The sequence below is a fragment of the Dermacentor albipictus genome, chromosome 5 (genome assembly GCF_038994185.2).
Source record: "Dermacentor albipictus isolate Rhodes 1998 colony chromosome 5, USDA_Dalb.pri_finalv2, whole genome shotgun sequence".
NCBI classification, from domain to species: Eukaryota; Metazoa; Arthropoda; class Arachnida; order Ixodida; family Ixodidae; genus Dermacentor; species Dermacentor albipictus.
Genome location: NC_091825.1, coordinates 62,386,717 through 62,409,076, shown reverse-complemented (window position 1 = coordinate 62,409,076; position 22,360 = coordinate 62,386,717). Strand labels below are relative to the sequence as shown.

Sequence of the window (22,360 nt, the reverse complement as noted above, 5' to 3'; positions counted from 1 at the left end):
CTTGAATGCGAAGCCGCCATCGGTCTTTTGTTTTAGCGTTTTTCTTGATTACCAGCCCTCTTCTCCGGGTGACTTGTTTGGTGTTGTAGAAAGGCAGTTCATTAATACAGCTTGGCTTAATTTTCTCTTTTTAGACTCTCTTTAAGTGAGAGTAGATGAGGAGATAGACTACATCTAACCACGCATTCATACACTTTCGAACTATGGCATCAGCGAGTCGAAGGCTCATAGACGATATCTGGAAAGGGAAGGTCCAGACATAAAGTGACAATAGAGCGTTATGTTTGCCTTCTACAGACATTCTCGCAGGCTTTCAAGCGCTAAGATTTCAATATGTTCCTAAGTACGAGTCAGCAAAACGAGAACAAGGTGAAAGCAGTAGCCAACGTTTCGACAAACGGACTTGTCTTCTTCAAAAGCAGGAACCAACATTTCGACAAACGGACTTGTCTTCTTCAACGCCTTGAAGAAGACAAGTCCACTTGTGGAAATGTTGGCTCCTGCTTTCACCTTGTTCTCGTTTTGCTCATCGTTTTGAATTTAGGTGAAAGCAGGAGCCAACGTTTCTACAAATGGACTTGTCTTCTTCAAGGGCTTGAAGAAGACAAGTCCACTTGTCGAAACGTTCGCTCCTGCTTTCGCCTTGTTCTCGTTTTGCTCATCGTCTTGACTTTCCATCTCCCGCATTCCCCGAGTTTTCCCTGAAACAGTACGAGTCACTGGTTTATAGAATAACATTCAACACATGAAAACACTAAACCTTGATATGCCAAGATATTAATCAAAAATTGCGTTGCATATAAACCGCTTTGCACTCGCTGAGCAATACATGACGCGAAATAATTAACGCATGCTTTAGCATTCTCCTGGGCAATTTCACCAGTAACTGTCATGTTTACCAACCTTTCATGCCATGTTTAGCAGAAGGGCGTTTACACATGTAGGCAGCATCAATCTTGAGCTCAGGTACTCTAGGCAGGCTGCATTCATTGAATTTAGTGTATCTGTTTAAACGAATCTTCAGGTAGCGTAACTGCGTGTTTAGTGCTGCAATCTTTATGTTTGTCAGACGAAGTAAAACATGAGGCCTTCACTAAAGGTGTACCAAGTCTGGACCGGCCTCGACCACATTCACAGATACGTTATATGAACGCAATAATGAGAAGACAAAAGAGAAAGAGAGATAAATGAGATGTGAAAGGCAAGGATGTTAACGGGAACATAGATATCCAGTTTGCTACCGTGCACTGGGGAAGGGGTAGGGCGAGACAGAAAGATAAAGAAAAATGGACACACATAGAAAGAGAGGGGCAATACAGAAAAAAAAAACACAAACGAAAGAACTCAGAAGTGTCACAGTCGTTCAAACAGGTCGCTTGACCGGAGGAACTTCAGTAGTGCCTTCATCGCCTTCTGGTGTGAAGACCTTATCAGACGGCACGCTAAGTTCATCTGCGCAGACACCGGTCATCGAGGCATGCCAACTCCGTCACGAGCGACTGTCTCTGTGAGCTGTAGCTGGGACAATGACAGAACATGTGTTCCATTGTTTTCTCGCTGGCCGCAACTATCACAGAAACGCTGTGAGCCATTTCGATGCGGGAAGCAAATGTATTCATGAAACACACTCCAATCCACAGTCGGCAGGGAACAGTTGTCTTGATTGGAGAAAGTTCTGATGGAATGCGTAGTCGTGGGGATGGGTCCAGACGATGCAATCGACTATGCCGGAAGCCTGGCGTGTTCCGCATGGATCGTGTGGCATCACGCGCCAGTATGCGAAGCTTTGTTGAGGCATTGGCTCTTGATAACAGGGTGGGTTCCTTCCCAGCATTCTCGTGATCCCTCCCAGCAGTTTCACCGCCATGTTCATTGCCCATGATGTCCTTTTCCTGCTAGTTGGTGACATAGCTGCCTTATTTCCAGCACAAGTTCGTACAGTCGTCCGCGATGTAAATCGCATAGTAGGCAATGCTGGGCTGCCTTTGAGTAGGTAGATATGCCCATCTTCGTGGTATATATTTATGAATAATGTGAAGTGCGCTGCGAAGTGCAGCGAGCTCCACAGCTGTCGACGTTGTCAGGCAAGAGGTTTCAAACTGAATGGTCACGAATCTTTTCGGTAAAGAGAGCTGTTCCTGCAGATCCGTCAACAGTTGTCCTACCATCAGTGTAAATGTGAAGAAGCTCATTGTATGTCTCGTGCAGCATGAGTAGAGATAGCTGCTTCAGAGCTGGTGACGGTAGTCCTGCTTTGGTTCGAATTCCTGGTTCCGAGAGCCGAATTTCTGAGCGAGCCAAACACCAGGGAGGTGATACCAGCCTCTCAGCAGGTGTATATATCCTCGAGGGAGGCAGTCATGGTACGCCGATATCTCCTGGCAAAAGCAGGGACTGGGCCGGTCTTTCGGCCGTGCATTGAAGTGGTGGAGCAGTGTGCCTGGTGAGGTGGCGTGGCAATGTGCCTGCTGTGTGCTCTGAGCCCTTGAAATGTGGTATGAGTTGTGACTGGATAATCTTGAGCTATCGCAATTGTTTCCGATGTCGACGTGCAGTCCGGAAATCGAAGACAAACCCTTAGTGTCTGCGCCTGAGTGTCTGCGCCTGAGGATGTTGCTTCTGCAGGCATTGCTCAGCACAGGTAAGCTGTACCTCAAATACTCGAGAAACAGCGCCCTGTGCAGTTGTAATAGCGCGTGTACTGACGCACCTTGCGTTTTCCCTCCAAGAAATTTAAAAGCATGTGAAATGGCCGTAGGCGTTTCTTCAGATAGGCACACGGGGACTCCGGTTGAGGTCTCGATCAGTGATCACTCCTACGAATCTGTGCGTCTTGACGTAACAAGTTTTGCCCATTGATATTTATGCGCAAGACATCATTACCTTCCGCGTAAACGCGACCAACGCGCATTTCTAAGGTGAAATCTGGAGACTTTGTTTGCTAAGATACGCCGATATTTAAGTCGCGGCTTTTTGAAGTATCACGCGCACCTGAGGACGAGTTACACCTGACGTCCACACACAGACGTCATCGACGTACATTGATATTTGGACAACATTTTTGTATGTGTTCCAGGAGACCGACAAGAATAAGAGGGAATACTGTGAGGCTCAGGGCGCCACCTTGGGGAACACCACGGTGTGTGTAGGCGCCAGAGGTCGAACGGTCATCGGTATGCACAAAAAAAAAAAATTACCTCATGTTTAATGCGGGTCCGCCGGTAGACTCGATCACCAAGGCCAACCTGTTCAAGAGCGTCACATATGGCGTCATGAGCAACATTGTAATCAGCTCCACTTACGTCCAGAAAGATAGCGACAGATAAAAACTTACATCTCTTTTGACGTTAAACGTTAGTGACCAGATCAATTGCATTATAAATAGAGCAGCGGAGACGTCGAAAAACGGACATAGCGTTTGGATAAAGTCTGTAGCATTCCATGTACCACGCCAATCTGGCAAGGATCCTGCATTCAATCACCTTTCCCTACGCAACTAGCGATTGGGTGGTATGACGTCAGCTATAGTGGTGACTTGCCAAGTTTGAGGAGTGGCACCAGACGGCTTGTCTTCCATTCTTGAGGAACATTTCTATCGAGCCAGGATTCATCGAATATAAACAGCAACGCAGTTCGTGCTCCCTCATCCAGGTGCCACATGATGCGGTATATATCATATGCCTTCTGGTCACACAAAGCAAGAGCCGCATCAAGCCCCTCGGTGGTTAAAGGCAAGCCCATGCGTGAATCCCATGATTGCGACATGATGATATACATACTAAGGGAGCCTGTGTACGTTGATTGACCTACAATCTTCCTCCAGAAATCTTCTGCTACCTCGATGTCCTCTCGGTGTCTTCAAAAGCTCCAGGGCTTTGAATGGCACGCGTTGTTCAGGAAGTATAAGTAGGCCTCGTGCCGTTCTCATTATTTGAGAAAGAGGTTTTCTGTGGTGTAGGAATTCACAAAAATTTTGCACAATGTTGAGATTTCAGTTTGTCCATTCGGCGTTGGATCTTCTTTTCCATGCGCCTGGCTATTCTTAGATCATGCATGGACTTTGTTCGTCGGTAGCTTCGCTCCGCACACCAACGAATCGCACGGAGTTGCTGCAACTCCAAGTAGGATTCTGAAAATACGGGAGATCATGTCAGCATGCACGTCGCATTCTGTGCTGCTTCCCTGATCACTTGCTGAATGCCAGAAGGGAGACTTTTGCGACAAGCTTCTTCCATTCTTCTCTCGAATGTAGACCAGTGAATTTGCCGGTTTGTGTTTGCCGAATGACAGTTGGCCAAACATTTGATCTTAAGGTAACTGGGAATATAATCGCTGCCATGTGTCTCAATGTCTAAGAACCACTTCACCTGAGTAGCAAAGTGACGTGACACAAACGCCGACTCTAAGCAACTGCTGTGCCATGTGCCTCATAGAAAGTTAGGGCCCCCATAATTAAGCAGAGACAGTTCATGATCAGATGCAAATGAAGCCATTCGCCAGCCCGTTGCGTTAATTTTGGAGCTTCCCCAGATAGGGTGGTGGGAGTTAAAATCTGCTGCGATAATCCATGGACCAGGGATTTCGGCCAAGATGTCTTCTGGTCTCTTGCTATCAAACTGGTTTTCTGGAAATAAGCAGGTACCCATCATTGTAAATGTTAGTTTTTCTGCTTAACAGTCTCATAGACATACTGATTGTCATCATAAGGTGGCACATGCTGAACAACGTAGGTAAGTTCCCGTCGAATAAACACAAAGACTGCTGCTTTCGTTGCATGTTGAAGACATTATTGATTCGTGAACGGATAGCCGGAATGGTTTACTAATTTTTGTTCACATATTACGATGATTGGGAAGCGGTTGGCGTATACATACTGACGAAAGTCAGGCATCCAGCATTTAAGTCATCTGGCATTCCACTGGATAATTGGTGCTTCTCTGAACGTTTTGCGGAAAGATTGGTAATTGTCAGCCATGGTTCTATTCGAGGGCTGCTAGTACTGGGCTCAGTGCATCCAGCACTTCCAAGAAGACGAAGTAGTTCAGCTGAGCCTGCAGGATAGAGTAAACACTGCAACAAATCACACACGGAAAAAAGCGTGCCGTTGGACAAATTATTGCAATCTATTAATTCGATAGCCTACGGCTTTATCTGATGCAAGTACTTAAATCGCGAACTCGTAGCAACATCTAAAGTAAGCAAACATTATGATAGTAAATTCTATTCATGTTCCTGTAACCAAACCTACGGGAAAATTAAAGGAAATGCTGAGCATAACGGGCTCGCAACTGATGGGATATTGCCGGAACTGCGCATGCAAATCTTTGTACCATTTAAACTGAGTGTTGTGTCGGCACAGAGACGTCACGTCCCGGGAAATGATGTACCTATATATTTTCTATAGCACAATAGTTATGAAAACGGAAGCGACATTTTTTATCGCCATTAGATAATGAAATCGCTCTTTTGGAACAGAAGACGTCATGTCACCATAAAGTAGCACTTTTGTAGCTGCCGAACATCACGTCATCTTGCTTTTAAGCATGATTACATGACGTGAAATAGCGTGGGGCATTGGCAAATAAAGGATTTCTGCATATGCCATCATTGTTTCCTAAATCAACGAGGAATTCTTAATCAGGGTTCATATCGCTCGTTTTTCGTGTCTTCTCTTCGAGGTATTTCGGTTTCTGCTGATAGAGGGAAGTCAATCATTACTGACCTGCTCAAGTTAACAAAGTTCTAAGGATGAGTAAGGTGTAGTAAAGTGTGTTTGTCTAAATATTTGTGGGGCTAAAATGTAACGGCAACTCAAGAGAAAGAGGCAGTACGTATTAATTGGAGGGTGCGGAATACTCTGAGGCCACCGTCGGCTCAACGCGTGCGCGCCACCCTTCTCTTCAGCAGTGCAACACGAACGTGGGCCAAGGAAACCCAAGGTCAAGGAGGCTGGCGGCGATGCTACGGGACACGGAGTGAAGGTCCCGCATCCGGCGGCCGGCGGTGGTGGTCTATTACTGTCGGGGCTGTCCTTCCCCTCGGGAAAGCCGCCGCCCCCGCCGGCGCCTCCGCAGCCTCCCATGTCGGGCCACTTCGACCCTTCGGCGGCCGTCATGGCCGCAGCCGTGTCCTCTTCGCCCAGCGGCGATGGCGGGCCCCCTTCGTCGCCGATGTTCCCCAAGGATGGTTTGATCGGCTCCGCGGGTCTCCTGCAGATGCTGCTGAACGCGGAACGCTCCCAGGAGCTCATATGGAACAGCGCGAGGTGAGCAAATGTGGTCGCCTCGGCCTAAGCTCCAGCCATTGCGGGTACGGCTTGCAGATTGTTATCGCGGTAAGGTACATTTTATCAGTGGCTGAAAATTTTCGCAGTGGCGACCACAGCTCCTTTAATGCGTGGTCAATATGAGTGCCAAAGTGAGAGAAAAATTGTACGTGAAATGTAGGAAACTGGTCAAGTATTATATATATTATTATATGACGTCAACGTAGGTCAGTGCCGAAGGTGGCAAGCGAACGAAGTTGACGGAACTGGGGCGGCTGGGGTGCGGTTCAGCAGGATCCAGAACAGGCAGGTCAAGGCGGAGAGTACTGGCAGAACAATCGATGAGAGCAGAATGTGAGGAGAGGAAGTCTAAGCCGAGGATGATGTCGTTGGGACAGTGGGCGATGACTCTGAATAGCACGGTTGTTGAGCGATCGGCGAAGGAAACGCAGGCGGCACACATACGAATTACGGGGGCTGTTCCACCATCGGCGACACGGACAACAGGCATCGTGGTGGATGTGATAATTTTCTTGAGCCGGTTACGAAGGTCAGCGCTCATTACGGACAAATGCGCCCCAGTGTCTATGAGTGCCGACACAGAAACACCGTCGACTTGCACGTCACGAAGGTTCAGATGAGTGGGCAACGTCAGTAGAGGATTTCGTGGCGTAGGGAGCAATGCCGCGTCACCTCGAGGCGTTGCATCGTCTGGTTTTCCGGTTGGGAGCAGCGTCCGAAGGGAGTCGGCGAATAGGAGCAACGGGGCTGGGAAGAGCGAGATTGTCGTCGTTGGGGCGAAGGCGAACGAGAATAGGAGCGGTTCCGTACAGGAGAATCAGCGGCGGCGTTATCGGAGCGTGCGGCATAGAGAAAAGAAGGGCCACCTGGGGGGCGAGAGTAGGCAGTGTAAGTAGACCGGGTCGGGGAACTCCAGCGACTGCGACAGTGCCGAGAAATGTGCCCGATTCGATGGCAATGGAAACAAATGGGCTTGTCGTCAGCAGTACGCCATTCATATGGGTTGCGGAAGTGGGGTGGGTAAGAAGATGCGGGACGGGGCGGAATCGAAGAAGCCGGGCGGGTATCAGGACGATGGGCCGAGCAGATGGTGTGAAGACCCATGTTTTCGAACTCTTGGCGAAGAACTGCCTGGATCAGTGAAACCGTGACTGCAGATGTGTTGGTGGCACTGGAGTCGAAGGCAGCCGGATATGCGGCCTCGATCTCACGCCGGACGATCCTGGTAACATCGGCAGTGTTGTTGGGACGAGGAGTGTTGGCACAGGAAGATGTCGCTGGGGTGTTGGGCAGACGGGCAAACTTCTGGTCAATACGTCGGCTTTCAGCGAGTTAAGGCGGCGGCACTCTTTTATAACAGCATCCACCGTCGCTACCTTGCAAACGAGCAAGTTGAAGGCGTCAGCGGCAATGCCTTTGAGGACGTGGGCAACCTTGTCTGACTCAGTCATGTGGGTGTCAACTTTGCGGCACAGAACCAAGACGTCCTGAATGTACGTGACGTAAGGCTCTGTTGACGTCTGCACACGGCCGGAAAGTGCCTTCTGCGCGGCAAGTTGGTGACCTTAGTGGTTGCCGAAGAAGTTTCGCAGCTGTGTGCTCATCTTCGTGCGTGCGATACCAAACTCTAGGTGTGCCACCGAGGTAAACGAGTACGTTGGCGAGCATAATAGTAGGGTCCCACCGGTTATTGCGGCTGACGTGTTCATACAGGCTGATCCAGTCATCGACGTCTTCCCCATCTTTGCCCGAGAATACGCCAGGATCACGGGGTGCGGGGAGAGTGATGTAGGTCGTCGAAGTGGCAGGAGGTGTCGGAGCCGGCGGAGTCGGGTTGTCGTCGCCGGGAGCCATGAAGGAAGGCTCGACGTACCGTCCACTGCGAAGCTCCGTGATGAGGTACAGGGAACGTCTACCTCCACCAGATATGTTACGTAGGAAGACGCAGACGAAAAGCTATGTGCCAGTATATTTACAAGAAAATACGCTGCGCTTGGCCAAGAGGCAAGAGCCCGCGCTAGCTTCTAATCGTCATCGTCGTCTTCACACTGCTCGCCTTTTCGTGATCGCACATATTGTTCCGTAGCAATATTGAAGAAAGGTTTACGGGTTGTGGGCCATGGATCCAGAAAGGTCCGCCGCGAATAGCATTGGTTCAGCTTGTGGTCTCCCGCAACGGCGCGCACGCTCTAATATCGCGCTCGCCGGATGACCACCGCGGGTTCGAGCACTCCGAGTCGCGATACATACACAGGGCTCCGCGCCTGCTCTGGCCCGCTCCGTGTGCCGAAGCGTCCCTGCGAGCGCGCGCCCCCCCCAATCCCACCTAGGGGAAGTGGAGACCACGCTCGCAGCAAGGTAGACCCTAGGCGAAGCTCCCTAGAAGCAACAAAGAACATTTATTAAACTCGGCTGTTCGATGCAGACATAAGGTTGAACAAGACGTCCGAATCCAAATCTAATCTCGACACAATACATGGCCAAATGGTCGCGCCGGTGGCCGCTAACGGCGCACCGCTTCAGAGAAAACAAGGAACAAAGAATCCAACTGAAAGAGGCTGCGTACCCTTCGGTCAGCGCCCGCCATCGCACACCCCACAGCAGAGAAAATAAGAAAAGAAATAAACGGGAGAGCAAACGGGGGCACTATCGGAACGCGCTGCCTGAGGACATCGAGACGGCGGAAGAGTGACCACGCCTGCCGAGGCCGGGACCCCGACGAGCCGAAGTAACCATCGGCCGGTGGCAGATAAAGGAGGCCGCGGCAGGCAAAGAGGAACACCTTCCGCTCCCCGATATGCAACTTCCGACCACGCGATGTGGTCTCCTCGGGCCCCGTCTTGAGCGCGTATACGCGGAGCGCACAGAATCGGGGCCCGTTTGGTGAACGGGCCCTGATTGGGTGAAGCCCGTTGACCTTCCCGTGGACGGGATGACAGCGGAGAGTGACGGTGTTTTATGACCCGCTGCCGCCCCGTCCAGGCAGGGAGGAGAGTGAGGCGGAGCCCCCGTTAACGCAACGCAACGGCCACACACAACCCCCGCGAGCGTCCGAAACCCCACAAGATAGAGCACTGTGTCGCGCACTGCGCTGCCAATATTGCTTGAGGAAGGCTGTCGTCTTTTAAAGTTACAATTGCCCCGGAGATCAAGGATGACCAACCCTGGCGATAGAACTAGCGGTGGGCACAGGAGGGTCGAAGTATCTATAGGACTTGAGGCGGTCTACGTGGACGATATCCCGTCCACGGCGGAGAAGATCGGCAGGAGGCCTAAGGGGCTCGATGGCGATATTAACAGATTTGTGCTCGACCACGCAGTATTACCCGTCATAATTAGGGAGCAATTTTGGAGACAGACCAGGAACATGGGGTGGTAAGTGCACCCATACGCAAGTTCCGGGAAAGAGATTGTTGGCGGAGGGCGTCGTTCCGGATTTGGCATCGTTCCGGACCCGGAATCGGGCTGGCAGTGAAGTAAGGTTCCCTATGGTATGACAGAGTTGGCGAACGCACAATAGGAAGAATGAAGAAGAACCGGCTGCGACTTGCGTACCAGCGTTGTAGACGTAACAATAGCAAAGAGAGCCAGGCCCAGTTTTCCTGATGGACGCAACATGGGTCGCAAGCATGTCGCCCAAAGTGCCATTACATTTGACAATGAAGCCCTTTGTCTTAGGACAAACATTATTTGTTTTAGTGTAACAGGTAACGTTTTCATTTTTGCATGTTAGCGACATGTTGAGGAGCTGTGTTGGCGGAAAAGACGCAAAAACACAGTTTTTCATTTTCTGCTGAACACGATCCGAGAATACCCTATGCACAACGCTCGCAGGATGGGAGGCGGCGGTGGTGGTGGAGGCACTGGAGCGAACAACGCTTTCGGCGGCCCACCTTCCGGGCTGTCGGCCAAGCTCGGTGCCGAAGGTGGTCTGTCTGCCTTCTCACTGCTCTCGTCCACCACGCACCCATTCGGGTCGCTTGAGGAGGCGGTCCTGCGCCAGCGACTGCAAGGCTCTGGAGTGACGCAGCCATGCCCCTGGGGTAACACTGGCGGAGGAGGATCGGTGCAAGAGGTCACGGCCAGGTTGCTGTTCATGGTCATACGCTGGGTGAAATGTCTGCCAACGTTCCAGACGTTATCGAAAAGCGACCAGGTGAGCTTTTTATTCGTATTTATGGATGGCCACATGTGACATACTTTGACCAGTGGTACAAGAAGAGACCCTGCTTTCCCTTATAAACATACTGCGCGGTGAAGGGTCATGTAAGTGTCCTGCTTATCTACGAGTAATGAGTCAATCATTTAATGTTTTATTTTCAGCAGCACCATCGCAAGGTGAATGGGTTGGCTGAAAGAAAAGCTGTATAAACTTCGGCTTGACAAAGCTTCGGTTTTCCAAACAACATTGTGGCAGTGCACTATTCTGTGTCAATACACAGTACTAATACCTGAGTATCCAACTGAGTGGAGAAGTCGACTGAACTGGGTAGGTTGGGTGACGCCGCTGAGATGCAATTCATGAATACCAACAAAATTTACAAACAAACTTCTATTGGGCATTAGCAAGCATGCACGGTTGTGCACGCAATTTAGTTTTAGGAACAGATGGTGCCCTGATTACTTGTGACAATGCAACGTCATAAAAGTACGAAATTACATTCTTCATTCGCGCAGTTTTGAATTCCATTGCACTGAATTTTATTGAGGTTGTTGTTCTTAACAAGATGAGCTGAGATGTATTTGATGAGATATTATTTATTCTATACCATATTGCAGTATACAGATATTGCATTCATCGCATCAAGACCGCATTGTATTCTTTACTGGCTACGAAGTAGTTAAAACAATGCGCACTTTGAATTGTCCCTTTTAGTGTACTAGCAGTTCCCTATTATTGGTTAATCCCTGATATAGGAGCTAAACAGAAAGCCAAAAATTTGGGGCCCTATAACGTAAAACAATTCCAATATGTTTCTATTCCAATCTTCTGACGTCAAATTTGCGTTTACCACCGACGCAAGCACCGGGCGGTCACCCGCAGGGTTGTCTGAACAGACCAATCAAACGCTCTCCGCGTTCACAGGAGGTCATTTTTGTTTGCTTGAAAAACGAATACCATTGCCTACACTGAGCGGCTTGTCGTATCTAATTGGATGACAAGAGGCGAGGAGCATGCTCAAGTGGAGAGGGATTCACTGGGGCAGAGCCAGTGCACTGAAAATCGATAACCGGATGAAGAGGATGGTGCCGGCGTCTGCGATGGGTCGGCTTTCCCTTACTTAGCTTGTGGTGGCTGGTCGAAAATCAGGGCGGCATGCAACGGAAGCTTAAGAATGACGCTAAAACTGACCCTCACCAAAGAAGAGTTGGCAGAGTGAGGTGGTAAACGTGCCGAAAGGGCTCAAAAACGTTACACAGCCACGCAAGAAGCTTTATTATACGCAAATACACACATGCTCTCCGGCTGGTGCGGGTAGCCAGCGTCTCAGCGATCGGCTGCAGCCATCTCTTATTCCTTTCGGAACGGGGCAGCCTGCGGCTATTCCGATGAAAATTCAGTTTTGTTCAGCATATTAATGCACCTTTATCGCGTACACGTCACATTGACGCGGTGAGTTTGTTCGGTTTTGCGACGTCGCGTGAAAGGCAGGTGAAGTGGGTGCAGCCCGAAAACTTTTTACCAATAGCCGAGGGCTAATGGGGAAAAGGCGTCGAATCAGAAATAACTCTTTTTCTTTTTTCTGTCAAATCATGCATAATCAGTGTGTACACATCATATCAGATGGGGAGGTATCGCGGTTATCGTGACGTCGCGTGACAGACAGGTGAAGTGGGCGTGGTCGAAAAAAAGTTTTTGACCAATCGTGGAGGGCTGATAGCAGAATTGGAATAGAAAAGTTTGGAATAGTTTTACGTTATAGCGCCCTTGGTCATTCAGTAGGATGAGGCAAGAAAGATAAAGATGTCCTAGCAATGGGTGCAATCGGGGTACTGCTCAGTCTAGCGCCGGACGTTTAAGCGGCTAGGCCGCTTAAACGCTTAAACATCTTGTCGGTGGGCCACTTAAACATCTTGTCGGTGGGCGCAGCTGACCCATTGGGCAAAGTGAACCCTTACATTCAGGGATTTTTCCAGCGAATCGCTACGTTTACCTAATGCAAGCTAGGGCTGGCAACGTTTTCGCACAATGTTTGTCTACTCTCACGGCACTTCATGCCCGCCAAATAATGTTTCCTTGTTATTTGGTTACTCTGCTTGAATAATCAGAATAGAAGTACCTTATTAGGTCAAACTATCGCATGAGAAACTGAACAAACATACATACAAACTGAATAAGCGAGAATCGCCAGGAGCATCTTGGTTCGAAACATGTAAACTGTTCCCGTCTATACGTGAAGTTCTTGTAGACAGCCTTGCATACAGAGTAACGTCTGCCAAGTATGGATGATATCATTATTTATAGTTCTTCAGTCGACTCTCACCAAATGTCTTAACATTTATGACGCGCATTTAACCACTTCATGGTGCCTAGCACAGGTGTCCGCATTAGAAGAGCCGTGAGCGAATCGGCTGTCACTCCTTAAGGCTGTTCCACGTGGCGCGATTTTCAGTCAGCGACAGCGAATTCCGTCGCTCAGCTACCACCGCGACGTCGTGCGCTCTCCGCGACTACATACCAACAAGTTAGTCGCGCCGTCGCTGAGTCGCAGCGATCGGCGCGATGTGGGGGGAAGAGGGGGGCAATGTGTGACAAAGCAAAGTGCCGTCAAAATAGGCGCTTTCCTATTTTACCGCGTATTGGTAGCTCTCTGGAGCAATGTCGCGCGCCCGTTTTAGTTATGTTGTAATAGGGTGTAGTCACCACCACCTTGGCTTAGGAGCTTCATAAACATTTTGTTTTCTTCCGCTTACACAATTCGTTTCAAAGGAGAAGCTGCACGATATCCATGTCGGGAGAAGGGCACCGCTTCAACATAAGGCACACCATCGTCAACCTCTTCATCGCTACAACTTGTGCCAGCTGCTTATACATGTACACTTAACAGTAGCTTGTTCTTCATCAAAAGCAAATAGTCATCCAGGAAGAAAGTTGTGGCTTCCATATTCACAACCAAACTAGAGTATACTAAACGTAGCCACCCCACCACCGCCGCACAAGCCCCACGCTCATACTTTCAGTGTTGTGCAACGTCTCACTCACCGCATCTACAAGCTGTCGTAATGTCTCAATGCTTTTAAACATTAAAAAGTGGTGCACGTATTCTATTATCGAATAACAATAGGAGAATTCGAATATTTCACTAGTTTCCATGTTGTTTTTATTTGACAATGCAGGCATGAATACTTCGGGAGCAGGGGGCAACCTTGCGCATCACTGCGACGAAAATAGCGCTGCCGCAAACGCATGCGCAAGCCGTCAGCGAAAATCACTCTGCGATGTGCGCGGCAAAACGATTTTTTTTTCGCCCCAATAGCACCATTTGAAACAGCCTTCACTAGTGTGTTAAAAAATATATTTTTAAATAAATTGCAGCAGATCATTCAGCTATTCACCTGAGCGGTTCAATTCTGAACTCATAGCGACAAAAATTATTTACATATTCCTTTTAGTGCAGCCTTACTGGAGCAGTCATCAAAAACTGTTTTTGCTCATAATCGATACTGCTTTAACATTATGGTATACTTGATCAGCCAGGAATAAGCCAGCTACCGAACACGCTTGAAGGAGGTGTTGATAGTCTCTTCTACATTTAGTCAATAAGTACCTTATTAAGTACTTAAATTTATCAGTATGTCAATCAAGTATGGAACGCAGCTCGTAGGCGCCCGCCGCGAGTGTCGGCGTGCCTCGGCGTAGTTCCTTCTCGTAACTGAGCGAACGAGTACAGCGAAAGAGGAAATCGAACGCGGAGTGGAGAGGGCGATGAAAGGCGCGAGGAGGAAAGCGGAGAGGAGAGTGCAGCGGAGCTATGAGGCAGAAGCGGAGGAGGGTACGTTGCGAGCGTGAGAATAAAAGCGAACTGCGACGAAATTGCCTTCTGGTACGTTCACACTGAGGAATCCGGCGTCTACAGCGAATGGAATTCTCCTGCCGCCGAAAATCGCGCAGTTCACACTGCTTGTGGACCGCGCCGCCGGAAAGACATACAGCGCCATCTGCCCCATAAAGTGCTAACCTCCAATCAAGTGCGGTATATCCCGGATGTTCGCGCGGCTCGAAATTGCGCAGTTGTTGCCGCTCGCGTCGAGTTCGTGTGTTTATGTTGCGCGTCTCCACCATTGCTCGGAAAAACAATGATGAACCCCGAGCAAGAAGAGGCAGTACTGCTGAGCCTGTAGGCAAGCTTCTTTCTGGCGATGCATGACGCGCAGAAGCATTCGCCGAAGAGACGGCGGCAGCGGCGTTGGTGGGTTCGCCCACCTATCTCGCGACCGAGCTTGTGCCACAAGTCGTCCTTCAGCACGTTGTCTTTGTGCTTCAAGGGGCGCTTATCGTAGAGGACTGGGTGGTTGCGCACCAGTTCTATGAGCATTTCGGATGTGGATGTCGCGGCGGACTTTGATGACTGCGACAGCGGCGACATGACGTGAGGCTCGGCCGCCATCTTTGGAAGTTCTGTTTCGCGCTCCCCGATTGGTCAGCGCCGCGCGGCGGCGAGGCAATCCGGCGGCAGCTGCCGCAAAAATCGGTACGGGAGCGATCGGCGCGGAAGGGGGTATTCCGGCGGATCTCGCCGCCGCCGAACTGGGTTCCGCCGAACTGGGCGCCGCTCCAGACGCCGAATGTCTCAGTGTGAACGGGGCATTCGAGATGGCGCCAGAGTTGCGCGCGTCGTCTCGGAGGTCTGTCGATGGTGGCTGCTGCGAATCGCATCACCCACGCGCTAGCTCTCGCGATCTCGAGATTAGCGAGGCAATCGTGGAGCACTTCAGTCCATTTTCTATGTACCGCACGAGACAGATTGTCCACGCCAATCAATATATCCCGAAATGAAAGCGCGCATAGAGCTGGGGTCAAATTTACCATTAGGGAGTATCGCGTTAGTCGGTAATTTTTTCTACGTTAACAACCACTTCAGGATGTCATGGGCTGGAGAACCTAGCATTCATTGAAACTTTGTCGAAGATTTTCTCTTTTTATCAAGGAGTCTCACAGAGGATTCGACAATGAATCTAACGCACAGCTGCCTTCTTCGCTCAACGGTCAGGTGATCGCACTGCCGGAGTTTAAGGAGCTACACGTTGCGGCCTTATCTAATCACTGGAGTTCAATCAAAATATAATAAAAACGGACTTTTCACGTAAGTTGTCACGCAGTAGTTTCATTGTTTCATTCGGCGTCTTTGTGCTGTCATGTCAAGGAGCGGAGGGAGTGTCGTTGCTTGGCCTGAATGAATCACTCAATATGCAATTTATAACAGAATGCGTTGTTGGGCAAGTTCGTTCATTTTATTTGGAAAGATTCAATGCGCTTTGTAGACGATCACAAGGATCATTGCACCTGTCCAGTCTTCTTCCTTGTGCTCGTATACAAAGCGCATCCAATCTTTCCAAATGCCATTTATAACCACTCCTGGGTCAGCGCCACCATAAATGAATCGGTTGGTCAAGCAACTACGTTTTTTTTCTTCGTCAGTGATGCTGTAATGCCTGATAAAGTACCTAGAGAAATCCTCGAATTTTGCTGCTCATATAACCAATTGACAGCACGTTCATGCAACGAACAAATTGACGGACATCCTACAGTTCATACGAACTGGTAAAATTGATCATTTCGTTTTCGCGCTGCTACATGGCAGCACAATAAAACTGCTAACTGCCAGTACTTGCTTTACTGTAAAGTTTTGTCGCACAGAAAAGAAAAGGAAGAACGGATGAACGAGACGCGCTCTTAGTTGCATTCGTACTTGTTCAACCGCAAAATGCATAGTTCCAGTACTTTTCAAAATGTGGCTACCTGTTTTTCGTTTCTGGCATTTGAAGCACCCTAGAATCACCATAGGACCTATGAATAGATGGTTGGAAAAGCAAGCACTAGTGCAGCAAATTTTCTCGGACCGATAGGCTACGTGGACGACGAGAACGAGAAGTTCCCGAGCAAGGGCAAGTACTGTTGGATACATTGAAAGAACCCATATACATCGTATCATGAATGATGTCTTTATCATTTATTACTTGGGGGTGAGTACACACAGCTGTGTACACGTCTAGTGCATAGCCGCCCACCGGCTTCCTGATTTTCCTTCCTGAATTTCAGAAATAGCGTGAAGCACGTGTAGTTCGTTGCTGAGAGATATTTTTGTTTAGAAAAACTCACAGAAATTGCTGTCGGTGACTAGCATTATGATCTCATAACTCTTGGTTGCCAGCAAAAAAAAGTTCCTCAGCCATTGTTATTTCGTCGCAACAGTACAACATCACAAACAGCACATTACATAAAAGCAAGATTACAAACCCTTTTGCTATTTCCTGTCACTAACTCTTCCATGCCTCCCATACAGGTTACACTACTGGAGGAGTCGTGGAAAGACCTGTTCCTCCTCTACATGGCCCAGTGGTCGGTGGCAGCCGACATCGTCTCTTCCTTGCCGGGTCTCAAAGGGGGCGGAGGCCCTTCGCCAACGGCCACCGCTTCGCTGCGTCTGCACCAGTCAGACGGCCTAGATGGCCCACCGTCGTCGCCCCAGCACGCCGCCGAACTGCACTACATCCAGGACGTGATGCGCCGACTGAGGCAGCTCTCGCCGGATGACACCGAGTGCAGCTGCCTCAAGGCGGTCGTACTGTTCAAGCCTGGTAAGGGATCACTCGGTGAAGGACGCACGTCACCACTTTGACTCCATGAATGACACTGTATGATGTGTATGATGGACATGCAGACACTAGAGCTGGGCAGAGCGCGGGAGCGCCATGTCATTAAAGGCAAAGGCAACATCAGCAGTTCGGCCTCCATTACCTTTGCGTAGGCTCCTGAAGGGGCTCACGTTCTTGAAAAGGCGGGCATACGGGAACACCTGAAAATAACTCCCCTTGCACTTATAAGCCAGTGTGGTATCGGCCTCCATTACCTTTGCATAGGCCCCTGAAGGGGCACACTATGTGGAAAAGGCGGGCATATGGTGACTCCTGAAAGTAACTCCTCTTGCACTTACAAGCCAGTGTGGTAGTCAAGCGAACGCTCATTGCTATAAACTTTAACGTCGCTGCCATGCAAAATGTGGAAATAATGGTTGCAGCTTTGAAGCATCATTAAATGACAGGAAAGTTCATAAAGTGATCTTAACGCCACGCGACATACAAAAAATGATGCACAACTTCCAATAAGCAGTTTCATAGCCCTTTCACCAACTACATCTCTGCGGTTTCCATTCAGCATATTGAGCCGGTGTTTCTTTGTTCGCGCAGCTCTACAGTTTTATACGACTTCTTCTTGCCTATTTTTAAGCACACATGCAGGCATGTCTCTAAGTGTAGCTTTAGACGAGGTTCGCTTAGGCGTTATTTCTGCGCTAAAATTCATGGCGGACATATCCGTATGCCCCACAGAAATATTTGTGAACTTGGAGTGGATAGTGATGCGAAAGACGGGTTGTTCAATTGTCTGGCCGGTTGCAGCGGTGGTCGTTGCGCAACTTGAAATCATGTTACAAACACTAAAGGCTGACCATTGCAACATTAGTTAGCCGGACAAGCCGTAGAGCAGTATTAACTTTGCTGTCGGCAACGCCGAAGCCAACAACGCATTCGCGCTTGCACCGGCAGTGTTGGCTTTTCTGCTGAATACCAGTGTTATACCTCGTAGTGCCCGTGGAATGGCAGCGCGAGCTACCCCATGCAGAACTACATACAAAAACGTTACTTGACTTCCCCAGCAGATAGATCTGACTCAGGCAAGCAGGGAAACTGTCTTTTGTATGAAAGTCTTCGGGAATTTCCCTTTCCCAGCTTTGGGAGAATAACTTAAGACAGTTCCCCAACACTAATATATCTGACTAGCCTGAATTTCTTCAGTGTGCGAAGTAGCTTAAATGGCCCGCGTGCGTTTGCACCCCACCTCACCTTATGCTGACCACTGATTACAGCAAGAACAGTTTTCTCTTTATGACCGATGACAAGTCTCCTGCAATTTCAATGACTAGGCATTAGAGCAGTCCCGTTTGGTCTCTGCACGCTGTTACATTATCAGATTGTAGAATGCTGTCAGCTTGGAAAGCGACAGGTGGACCATTTCCTTTCGCATACAGTGATGCTTCATAAGTTCAAAGGGTCGGGAGAGCGAATTTAGCTTTAATGAAGCGAATAAACGAAGTCACTTCCTTACCGTACTGTATAATGAACTGATCACCATTCTTTACCACGCAGAGACTATCGGCCTGTGCGACGTGCATCCGGTGGAGATGCTGCAGGATCAGGCGCAGTGCGTACTGGGCGACTACATCCGACACAAGCACCCGCGCCAGCCAACCCGCTTCGGCCGCCTACTGCTGCTGCTTCCCATCCTGCGGGCCGTGTCGGCGGCCACCGTCGAGCGGCTCTTCTTCCGGGACACCATCGGCAACATCCCCATCGAACGCATCCTAGGGGACATGTACAACATGGAGAAAGTCGACTGAAGTACGCGTTTCAGGGCATGCTGCGAAAAAATGCCTCCGTGACCCCCGCACGACAGAAGCAGGAACCGGTATTCTCAGTGGCAATGAGGCAAACGCTGCTCACACAGAATGGATATTCCATGCATCAGCGTTCCGAATGGACGTCCGACCAACTGCATCGCAGCAGCAGCAGCGCGAAGCTGGTTGAAACGTGCCAACGGAGCATTTACTTATTAAGGCAGCATTCGTTTGTAGTGAGCTTATGTCAAACGTTATCTCTTCCGGGTGCGACATTGGTTCGTCGGTCACAGCAACTGAATCGCTAAATGCCGCCATCTCAAACGGTCACATGTACACGAATGGACGAAGCCAGTGCGAGTTCCACAGCAGGCTCGTTGCCTGTCAGAACTCCTTCGGGTATCCTGAGCGTCATCATCAGTGTTTCAAAATGGCCTGTTTAACTTCGCTCGAACTTTATTCATAATTGCAATTATCTGTGTAGACGCGGGTGGCAGGAAATCGGAGACTGTGCACCCTCGTATGAAGGGGCATTTTGGAAGAATATAAAGAACTGAACTCGGAGTGCTAACGAAGGAGGCAGCGCCGCCTGGCACTTAGACAACTGTAATCACAATTTCTGTATCTAAAGCAGCGAGGAAACGCATAAGCTGCAGTGGTGGCAGCCGTGACCATTTGCTCCGGTTTGAGAAGATAAATTAGGCCAGGCAACTGAATGAAGCCGGAAGACGACGAAGAACGAAGACGACGTTCACTTGCTGCCGGTTCGGAATCATCACCAACATAATTTCGGACAAATTTCGGCGTTGCGTGTCACGAGCTTTACATATGCCTCACGTAAAAATCCCATTTTAAGTGGGTTTTCGTAGCGTGAAACACCCACACAAGGACAACTATAGGACCCGCTGCTACCGGTTATGCGCAGCCGAGCTGGAAATATTCAGAGCTGGGTCGCTGACGCGTTACTAGAAGGAGAATAAAATGTGCATGCGTATGTGCTTTACGTTGTGTAATTGTGTGTCTACAGGTCTGGCGTACGACGTGATGTCAGACGTTGTGATTCTTGCCTATAATACTTCAACGATTGCCTACCTTTTACAAAAATATAAAAAGTTATCGCGTGCGTCTCCGGAGTTTCTGCACTCAATGGAAGATCGTAATAGAAGTTACCTAATTATTTTGTTTTATTTCTGTAGCCTCAGCAGTATTTACTGGTGTGTTTCCCTCTCACACAAAGTGAAAATTAATTGTACCGTACGCAGTATACTCAGTTCCAGCAGGACTATTGTTAGAAGCCGTGCCGCAAAGAAGGCGCTGGAAAATAGCTCATATAGGCACCGGCTTTGTCCCGAATACTTGTTTTGATTTCTTGAAATGAGTTCATTGGAAATTCTCAAGGTAGAAGAAGGTAACACTTCATACTTGAAGATATTCCTTGCCGCATATAATTTGTCAAGTATCTCATACACACATAGTTTGTTCTGTTCATTGAAATCCGGCAGGGGCTTACAATGTGAATCACGCATCTGCAGGTGGTGGTCAGGTGGGTGATCTGTATCAATTAATGTCTGCTTAGTACAGTGTCACCACCCCTTATCGACACTTCCCGACATACAGTCGGACTCAAATTTTATGAGAGCCGCTAAATATCAAGAATACGCCATACCGTAATACTTTGTTTGCCCCTGCTGAACTTCCAAATATGCCCCCGTGGGTAATGTCTAAAATACGGGTACGCATCTATTCCCGGTATTTCAAAAACTCACGAATACCTACCTTATCCCTGAGACATTTAACATTTGCATAGAGGTCGAAAGCATGTGGCTCGTCGCTGAATGTGTGTACAGATGGATAGGTCTCGTCGTAGCCGGTTCCGTCGCGCGTACGCGTAAAGTCACTCGACAGTTTCGCCTGCGTATCAAGACGACACTAACATCCACGGAACAAGTGGCAATCTGAGAGGCAGCTCTCTACATTTGGCGACAGCCACCTGAAATGTGGAGAGTTTTCAGTAACGTGAAATCGGCTGTGCATTTACTTAGTCGTAACCAAATAAAGCTCTTACAGTATTATAGCTCTTCGAACTGCCGAGCTATCTATTCCAACACAAAAGAATGACCACCATATTACATTTAAATGGATTCCCAGTCGCTGTGTTGTACATGGCAACGAACTGGTCGCTGCCGAAGCAAAGGCATTCGAAAATGAGAGCCACCCCTTACAATTCCTTTTTCAAGAGCGGACGCCAACTGCCTTCGCTCATGCCATGCGAAAACTGACAGAGAATCGCTGGGACAATCCGGATAATCGCTACAGACGACTCCAGAGACTGGACCCTAACGTGAGATTTAGACTACCACTAAAAATTCGGTGCAGCTGTGTGAGCCTTCTGCACACTTAGGCAGGGGGTGGCGGTTAGGCAAAGGTATGTGCACATAACGAGAGGCACCTAACTAGTCTCTAGACTGTGACCTGCGCATTGTGAAAGAGGCTATGGGTTATGTGCTGTGTGACTGCCTTCAGTACGTTGAAGAGCACCAAAAGTTGAAAAACGATGCTACGTGCCTCAACAGCCCACAGTTGTCGGAGCACGTTATCTTTAGCACTTAACATGACTTTAAACCTCGTCTTCAGGCCATACAGGCTTTACTAGACTTTTTGTAAAGAACAGGGCCCGTATTCACAAAAGGGTTTTTACGCTAAAAGCGTTCGTATCAGCCAATAGTGATGCAGGACATATTATTAGCGAAGGCGATCTGCCAATGAAAAACAGCTCTTACGAACGAAGAGGTTTGTGAATTCGGCCTCTGGTTCGGACCATAGGCTCTGAGTAAACCTAATTTCGTGTCAAATGTTTGACATTGTGCTTCTGTAGTCTTCGTCACCCATCACGCTCCCCTTTCTACCGTCTTTCTTTCCCTCTTCCCCTTCCCCTAGCGCAGAGCAGTTGGCTAGAAGAACGTACCTCAGGCCACAGCCTCTATGCATTTCGTATCATTAAGCATTTCTATCTCTCTCATTTGGCACAGGCACCACTTTAGTGCAGTGAGAGATAATCTTACAACAGGTGTGGTAAGTCTGCAAAAGTAGCTAGGTTATAGCGTGGAAGAGACAAGTTGCGCCGGAGGCTGCCAACTGTCCTGAGCCAATAAACAGGCTGCCGCTGGCGCACATATAGTCATTCATGAACCGATCTGAACGCAATATGCTCGCGCCGGCAGAAACGACGCTGGAAGCAATGAACCACATGAAGTTACCGATGCGCTTGTGGAGTGGACAAAGATTTTTGTTTATAGCAACAGAAGCGCTGGTTGTTACGGGAGGAGTGGTATAAATACGTGACTAAAGGTATTTTACTTACCGCATCTGCCCGATATGTGCCGTGGAAGACAAACGGGGTATCCATCCAATTCCCACTATGCGCGAGAACGCCGACACTATGTGGTGTGCACTGCATCTG

At 49.0% G+C, this 22,360-nt stretch overlaps 1 protein-coding gene across 1 annotated transcript in view; it reads left to right on the top strand.

The window, feature by feature from the left end:
- The window catches only part of LOC135911724 (nuclear receptor subfamily 2 group E member 1-like), a 60,234-nt gene extending 40,428 nt beyond the window's left edge, over positions 1 to 19,806 (top strand). Inside the window, exons 5-8 of the mRNA XM_070539393.1 lie at positions 5,905 to 6,265; positions 10,121 to 10,442; positions 16,792 to 17,086; positions 18,653 to 19,806. Coding sequence (XP_070395494.1) covers positions 5,905 to 6,265; positions 10,121 to 10,442; positions 16,792 to 17,086; positions 18,653 to 18,903 — 1,229 coding nt within the window. The 3' untranslated portion in view covers positions 18,904 to 19,806. The remainder of the gene's footprint in view (positions 1 to 5,904; positions 6,266 to 10,120; positions 10,443 to 16,791; positions 17,087 to 18,652) is intronic.
- The last annotated feature ends 2,554 nt before the right edge of the window (positions 19,807 to 22,360 follow it).